The sequence below is a fragment of the Acanthisitta chloris genome, unplaced genomic scaffold (genome assembly GCF_000695815.1).
Source record: "Acanthisitta chloris isolate BGI_N310 unplaced genomic scaffold, ASM69581v1 scaffold17854, whole genome shotgun sequence".
NCBI classification, from domain to species: Eukaryota; Metazoa; Chordata; class Aves; order Passeriformes; family Acanthisittidae; genus Acanthisitta; species Acanthisitta chloris.
Window position 1 is genome coordinate 1 of NW_008671169.1, and position 8,143 is coordinate 8,143.

The 8,143-nt window shown below is 57.2% G+C and overlaps 1 protein-coding gene across 1 annotated transcript; it reads right to left on the reverse strand.

The window, feature by feature from the left end:
* Positions 1 to 3,465: 3,465 nt before the first annotated feature.
* CLTB (clathrin, light chain B) lies at positions 3,466 to 6,739 on the reverse strand (the record flags this gene model as incomplete). The annotated part of the gene is made up of 5 exons (XM_009074003.1): positions 3,466 to 3,772; positions 4,541 to 4,594; positions 5,005 to 5,116; positions 5,373 to 5,490; positions 6,693 to 6,739. Coding segments are annotated over 5 exons (503 nt in total), but the record flags the coding sequence as incomplete, so codon positions are not given.
* Positions 6,740 to 8,143: the final 1,404 nt, after the last annotated feature.

The following is an 8,143-nucleotide window of genomic DNA, read 5'->3' on the forward strand; positions in this document are numbered from 1 at the left end:
GGTTGGCGAGGGATCGGTGTGTCCTACTTTGTTAAGGGGTTGGAATGGGCCTTGAAGAGCACCTAGTCCTAACCCCCTGCATGGGCAGGGACCCTTCCCACCAGAGCAGGTTGCTCAAGGCCTCATCCAGCCTGATCTTGAACACTGCCAGGGCTGGGGCAGCCACCACGTCCCTGGGCAACCTGTGCCAGTGTCTCATCAACCTCACAGGAAACAACCTCTCCCTAATATCTCATAATTTCCCCTCTTTCAATTTATCCCCATTACTCCTTGTCCTATCACCACAGCTCCTAACCAGGAGTCCCTCTGCAGCCTCCCTGGAGCCTCTTCAGCTCCTGCAGGTTGCTCTGAGGTCTCCACACAACCACTCGTAGCCTGTCCTCATAGGAACGTGCTCCAGTCCTCTGATCGGCTTTGTGGCCTCCTCTGGACTTGCTCCAACAGTTCCATGTCCTTCTTATGCTGAGGATACATTATGACCCCTAGCCCACGGGGCTGCCCCTGGGCTTGGGTTTGGGGTGTAGGGGACCAGTCAGTAGGTGCTGGGGGGATGTGAGGGGATCCAAGAACTGCTTCTCACACCCCTGCCCTGCTCTGTCCTGTCCCCACAGGCTGCCTGTGCACCATTGGCATCCTGACCTATGGACTGATCAGCTTCAAGAGGGGCAACACCCGCCGGTCCCAGCTGATGATGAGGGCACGTATTGCAGCCCAGGGCCTCACCTTCATGGCCCTGCTGGGGGGCATGGCGGCCACAGCCATGAAATCCAGGCAGTGAAGGCAGAAGAAGCTGCAGACAGGAGCCCACCAGCTCCAGCTGGCAGGGCAGATCCAGGCTGTGGATGGAGATTTCTGGGAGACTGTTGTGGTATCTTGGAGCCACTGCTGGAGGGGCTCTGTATTCCAGAGCACTGGAAATGGGGTGAATACACGCTGTAATTAACCTGAAATTTGGGCCATGGCATTTTTTCGTTCCCTGAGGGCTGATCATGGAATCATCAAGGTTGGAAGAGACCTTTAAGGTCATCAAGACCAACTAGTAACCTGTCACTGCTGTAACCCCTAAACCCTATCTTCCAGGTCTGGGTCCAGATGTCTCTTAAACACTTCCAGGAGTGGTGACTCCACTACCTCCCAACACCTGCTGCAACACCAAGGTTGTGTGTCACTAAGGCTCCCCACCCCTGTCAGACCTCTTGTCCCTGCTTGGTGCTGTCACAGTCTGTTAAAACTGTGTCCTCTGGGTCATGATCTGCACTGAAGTGTGGCTGTAGTCAGGCAGTGCAGCAGCATTTGAGAAATGAGCTGCCCATGAGGAAGGAACAGCTCTTTATGGCTTGGTCCTGGCAGGACAGAGTCTATAGGGGAGGAGTTTGGGGAGGATGTGTGACTTGTTTAATTGCAACTGGTGAGTAATAAAATGAATTGCAGCAAGATTCTGACTGATAGTGGATTGCAGGACATTGAGAAGCCACAACAGTAAACAGTGTAGGGAGGAAAGGGAACAGCCATGGCTGCCTGGAAGTTGTGGTGATGCAAGCAAGGCACAAGAGATTAAACTCCCTGTGAAAACAAGTTGTGAATTTGCATTTCCAAAATGGGGCCTGGCTGTGCTCTCTGGGATATGGTTCTACCCCATCCAAGCACAAACCCTCTGGCCTTCCCCTCATCCTAATTTTTCCTGTAGGCAACCCTTCTCCTTCAGCCTCATCCTTTCCACAGGAAGCTTCATGGCTGTGGGTTCCCCTAAACAAAGACAACAGTGCTCTGTAGGATTGGAGATGTTGGTTTATTGTAACAGGTAATTTGGACAGTCACAGATACCAAAGCTGAGGGGATGTAGAACGGCTGTGGGCACAGCTCCCCGGGGGCTGCCCCGGCCTGACACGGAGCACATGGCAGCTGGGGACCCTGTGGGGCCTGGAGGGACAGAGCATGGCTGGGGAGTGAGGGGCACACTGCCCCCCAGAAGCAGCTGGAGGTGCTTCCTGCTCCTCTGCAGTGAAAGGCAGAGGCAGGCAGCTGAGTCCTAAGGTATCCTGCATCAGCATCCACCCTGCCTACGCATGCTGGAGCGCAGGGGGACCAGGCAGGAACAATCAGTCCTATGGGCAGGGGGCACAATCCCAACACACAACTCCCAAGTGACTCCCTACTCACCCATTTCCCTTTCCAACCCATTGGTGAGTCCCTGCCCCACAGCCACAGGTGCCTGGTCACTCCCCAATGGCTGTAGCAGCAGATAAGGTGATCCTCCTGGCTCTGGAGCCACAGCTGCAGGCCAGGAGAGCTCTGAGCTCTGCACACTTGCTTTCCAGTAGAGCAGGGCCCTGCAGTGAGGCTGAAGTGAATGTGTTGTGGGCTCTGCTCGATGTCCCCCCAGCCAGCTGCTGTGAGCCCCTCCCAAGCCCCCACAGTCCAGACCCAGGGCACAAGCTCAAGGCTACTCAGGAGTTGTGCAGGTTCCCAGGGCTGGTGTCAGCCCTGCCAAGCAGAGGAGAGAAAGCCAATGTTTGGGCAGGGAGCAGGACTGAGGCATCTCCCCACACTGCCTTAGGTGGGAAAATCCAGGGGGCAGAGCAGCTGCAGACAGATGTGTGGGTTGTTCTCAGGAACAGGACAAGCCCCGGCACCAGAACTCTGCCCAACCCTCCTATTCATCCCTGGGTTAGGGAGCTGGGGGGCTTGACCTGCCCCACAGGAGCTGAAACTTCCTACCTCCTTCCCTGCAACCACACAGCCTCCATCTCCTGTTCTAGTAGCAGGAGAAGGAGCAGAGCAAAGTCAAGCATTCCCAAAGCCTGACATCTCACATTCCCAAGTGCTGGTGGTCATGAGGGTGTGGCAGAAATCATCCTGCACACTTACCCCATGTCTCCCTCCCAGTGCCCTGCACCACTGTGCTGCCAGCAGCGCAGGACAGATGGGGCATGGACACTGCAAGTGCTACTGAAGGTCCACCAGATTTCTGGGGTGCACAGACAGGCTGGGGAGAGTTCTGCTGGGCTTGGGGCAGCTGCTGGCAGTCCTGGCCCAGCCCGGCTGCCTGCACTCACATCCCTCAGTATCTGGTAGTGTCATACTGCAGCCACGTTCCCTGCAGGACCCAGCAGTGTGCTGCTGAGCCAGGACTGTTCCTCCACCCTCCCAGCCCTGCTCCAGCTCTGCTCTAAACCCTGTGGGAAAGGCAGACAGCAGCTCAGGGTCCCACTGGGATCCCTGCCTCGGGGCTAGGACAGGGGCATGGACACAGGGCTGCCAGGACAGCCACAGGTTTATTCCCAGCAGGGGGTGAGGCAGGGAACATGGCATGGGGTTTCCCACCTCTCCCTCTGCCAAGCCCCAGGCACAACCCCTCGCAGAGCTCGGGATAGAGCTTCCCTGCTAACTCAGCTCTGCCACCCAGTGCCACTTCCCGGGGAAATGCCACAGTGATTTATAAATAAGTGTAAAAAGAGACCGATGCACCTTTTAAGCATAGGAAAACCATGGGGAGAGTTACAACCAGTGAGTGGAGCACAGCCGAGGGAGCAGGCAGCGGGAGGCCCTTCCTGGCTGCTCCATGCCTGGCTGGGTGAGCCCTGGCTGTGCCAGGCACAGCTAGCGGGACAGGGGCGTCTGTTTGAGGGAGATGAGCACCGAGCGCATCCGCGACACATCCTTGCTCTGCTTGCTGCTCTTGGGGTTGAAATCACACAGCTGGGCCACCTTCTCCCACTCAGAGCCCGGGGTCTCCTCCTTGGATTCCTTCAGGAATGCTTCCTCCGATGCCCTGCAGAGACATTGAGGGTTGTCACTGGCAGTGCCCTTTCCAAGGAGACTTTCCCCACTGTCTGGGAATCTCTCGCGTCTCTGCGTCCTGTCCCCTTTACTCCAGCTGGTAAGCTCAGTGTCCTCTGGGACACAGAGGCACACAGAGCTCAAGGCTGCTGTTGGCTGCACTCACCCAAGATATCATTCATCCAGGGATGCTGAAATGTCTGCATGCTCCCAAGGCTTCTCCACCCCCAGAGCCAACCCCCAAAAGGCATAAGAGTCCACAGCTTTACCTCTGCTCTCTGAGACCAGTGACACGACCCAAGGGAATGGCATGAAGTTGTGTCAGGGGAGGTTTACGCTGGATATTAGGAAAAGGTTCTTCCCCCAGAGGATGAATGGGCACTAGAACAGCTCCCCAGGGCAGTGGTCACAGCCACAAGCCTGACAGAGCTCAAGGACCATTTGGACAATGCTCCCAGGCACATGATGGGTTTTTGGGGGTGTCCTGTGCAGGGCCAGGAGTTGGACTTGGATGATCCTTGTGGGTCCCTTCCAACTCAGGATATTCTATGATTCTAATTCTTCAACCAGCTCCCATAGGGGCATTTCCAGGAGCTCCACTTGCTCCTTAAGACTCCACCATTTCGAAACGCTCAGCTGCATCATTCTCGAGCCCAGTACCTCCCAGTATCCCCCCATCCTTCCCTTGGCAGAGCAGCCAGTGCTGGGGGCGGGACCACCGAGCCCATGGGGCAGGATATGGTGTGTAAGAGGCACATACACGTAGCCAATGATATCGGCGTCCGGCTGCTGGTAAAAGGCTTTGTCAGCGATCCTAGCCCCGGGGCACAGACAGAGAGAGAGTGCAAGGCGGAGCGACAGGCAGGCAGAGGGTTAGAAAGAGAGAACAGAGGGGGTTAGCTCATCCCGAAGAGCGCGACCCACGCACCGCAGCGCACACGGCACCGGGAGAACCCACCGGGGACAGCAGAGTGCCCCAACCCTGCCCTCTGCGAGCTCCACGCAGGGACAGGAGGCACCGAGACCCCACGGTGGTCCCTGGCTCTGCACAGCCACCAGAGCCACTCCAAGCCCAGTGGGCTCTCCCCTCACTTGGGAAAGCCCTGTCCCAGCAGGGCTGTGCCCCATTGTGGGGAAAGAGACCCCCAGACATCCCAGGAAGGCAGACCTGGCTGCACAGCAGCTCCTGTCACAGCCCTCACGGCCATGCTGACACTGACATACCTATTGTTTGCTCGGTTCTTCTCCACCTGCTCATTCTGACGCAGGTTCCACTCCTCCAGGTCCTTCTTGGCCTTCTCACGCCACTCCTGCTCAGTCACCTTCGATGCTGCATCTAAGGGCAGAGTGAGACAGAGCCCATCAGCCAGACAGGCACCCACTGGCTCTGCTGGGCAGTAGGACAGCTGCAGCCCCCTAGACCCATCCCCAGTCTCCATGAGGCCTGACCTAAAGGCACCACTGCCCCAAGGACAGCAGATCTCTGGCAGGGGCACAAGACACCTCTCTGGGATGCACCAGGGACCCCAAGGGCCCTAACTGCCATGTTATGAGGTGCCACAAGTGCGGCCACACACAGCCCTGGGTCTCACCCAGCTCTTCCAGGCGCTTCTTCTGCTCCTCCCTCCACTTGCGGATGCTCTCAGGCTCCTGGGTCAGCCGGTCAGCCTTGGCTATGGCTGCGTAGGCATCCGTGGGGCCGTTGGACTCCTGCAGGACATGAGCACCTGGACATCAGCTCCAGCTCTTCCCACATCCCAGCCCAGACACCTCCAAGGGCTGGCAGAGATTGGGACTCCAGCACTCCCAGTACTGACAAGCTGAGATAGGACGTAGGAAGTGTGACAGCCTGGGACATCTGCAGTGTGCCAAAGTGCTGCTCAAGCCGCTCTCCCAGCTCCTAGCCTCGGGCCTGGCTAAAACCAGGACAGACCCTGTCCCCCAAAAAGGCTTTCCAGCATTCTCTCTTTAACTTGCTGCTCACTGGCAGTACAGCTTTTGCATCCTCTGGGCAGCCCCTCAACATGGGACAGCCCCTGGCCTTTTGACATGCTCCCCAGGGATTCCCTGGCCCTTCCTGGGGCTGAGGCAGCCCCAGGACTGAGCTGTTTCCCTCACTCCTGAGCAGAGCTACCTGCACAGCCCCTCCAGGCCTAGCATCATGCTGGCTCAGCACCTCTCCTAACACTTTCCACTGACCAGGACGCCCAGCCTGACACTGAGCTCAGCAATGGGATTACAGCTTTCTCCAAGATCCCCAATCTAATTAAGTCTGTCCCATTACTGATGTGATTATCATCCTGCAAACCAGGCATGGACCATACCTATGCCCCACTGCTGGACACTGAGTGTGGTGAAGAGCTTATCAGGTCCTGGCACAGTGCTTCCTGTAGCCAGCAGAGCTGGACTTGAGGCTCCCACAGGCAGCTGAGACCCAGGTGGGCTCCCCAAAACACCCCTGGCCAGAGGGCAAGTGGTTTTCATGGGAAATGCTGCCAAGTCAACAAAGTGAATGTCCCAATGGCAGCCCTGTCCTGGCTCTGGCCTCTGCCAAGAGATGCTCCTGCCTGCCACAGAGGCCTCCAGAGCTACCCAGGCTGGAGAGAGGGAGCTTCCATGGGGAATGGAGGATTTTTCACCTGCTCTTAGGGCCCAGGCACTCCTTCATGGCACAGGCCACCTGCAAACAGGTGTGGGGCAGGTCATGGCAGGTGGGACACATCTTCTCTTCAAAGAGAATGGAGCAGCCAGGACTCCCCCATGAGACCCAGACCTCTCCAGGAGCACCGTAGCTGTTCTGCAGCTGGACAGCAAACTCCAGTCAATGCTGGGGGCAGAGCAGCAGAGTGCTGGCCCCACACCCACCCAATCCCCCTTAGCACCCCTGGACGGGGGAGAGGCTGAACTCTTACCTGAAAGACATCTCCATTGACGGTGGCTCCTCCATTCTGGAAACCAGCTGGGGAAAAAGGAAGAGAGGAAGAAAAACACAACTATGGCAGCTGCAGGTGATCCCAGAGGGGCTGGTGTTCATGAACCTGAAGAAAATCAGCTCCTGGGAGTTTGTCCATGCCACTTCCAGCCCAGCACACCCATCCACAACACCCCCACATACATGGTCCAACTACCATGGTGTGCTGACCTTGATGGGATTCAGAGAGCACCTCTTGCTCTCCCACACAAACCTCTCCAGGCATTTATGTCTTTATGGTGTTTTCACAGATGTTTTCTCTTATCTGAAGATTAGGGAAACTGTTCCAAGCACAAGAATGGCCACAGGCTGATGCTCTGATTGTAAGCCAGCCTCACCAAACCCAACCTGCAAGCAGCCAGGCTGATGGACACAGCTGATCCTGAAGCTGTCAGCCAAGTGCCCAGAGGTACAGGGATGCAAAGAGAAGACAAGACTCCAAGGACAGGGCCCAGGGAAACATTCCATGTGTCCCACCAGGACAAGAGGGCATACAGGCAGGCTGAGGCCCTTGAGAGCCCACTTGGGATGAGCTGCAAGGTTAGGGCTGGGAATGAGGCACCATTGACACCTACAGCTGGGTACAGCCCCATGTGCCCTCCCAGCTCCAGAGAGCTGCACAGCAGGGTCACAATGCCAGTCCCAAGCAGGGGTCTTCTGAGAGAGAAAAGGCTTTGAAGGAGTCAAACTCCAAGCCCTAAGCTCTCCCCAGGGACAGCCACAGGACTGGTACTGGCCAGCCATCTGCAGGCACAGCCACAGCCACAGCAAAGCTCAGGCAAGTGCTGTCCCCATGGTCCTCACCCCCATGACTACACTCAACTCCATCCTGTCTGACTGCATTTATCACTGTGGCTGTCAACACCTCTCCAGGCCCAGATCTGCCTCCACAGCCCTGTGTGCAGAGCAATGACACCACTGCTCCGCAGCCAGCACGAGCAGAGCCTGTGGGACTGGGACAGGGGAAGGAACCAGAGCCCTGTGGCAGCAGTGTCCCTATGTCCATGCAGAGAGGAGACCCCTGAACCCTGCAGACTGGAGGCAAGAGATCAGGATTAGCACATTCTAACTGCAGGGCACCACAACGTTCCCAATGGGAATATCTTCCATTTTGCACCCCAAAGGGCTCTCCTGGCTGTGGGGACAGTGACAAAGCTGTCACTGCTCCTCAGTTCCGCCTGGGTGCCTCTTACACCGCCATAGCCGAGGGCACTGAGAGATGGAGACAGAAGTCCATCCAACACGGGGAACCCCAGGCTGAGCACGGCGGGGAGAAATCACCCCAGCTTGGGATACACCCCACATCCCAAGATTCCAGAGGGAACTCAACACCAAGCCTTCTGGGCCCAACCACAGGCCCCGACAGCCCTTGCTGGAGCCGAATCCGCCAGG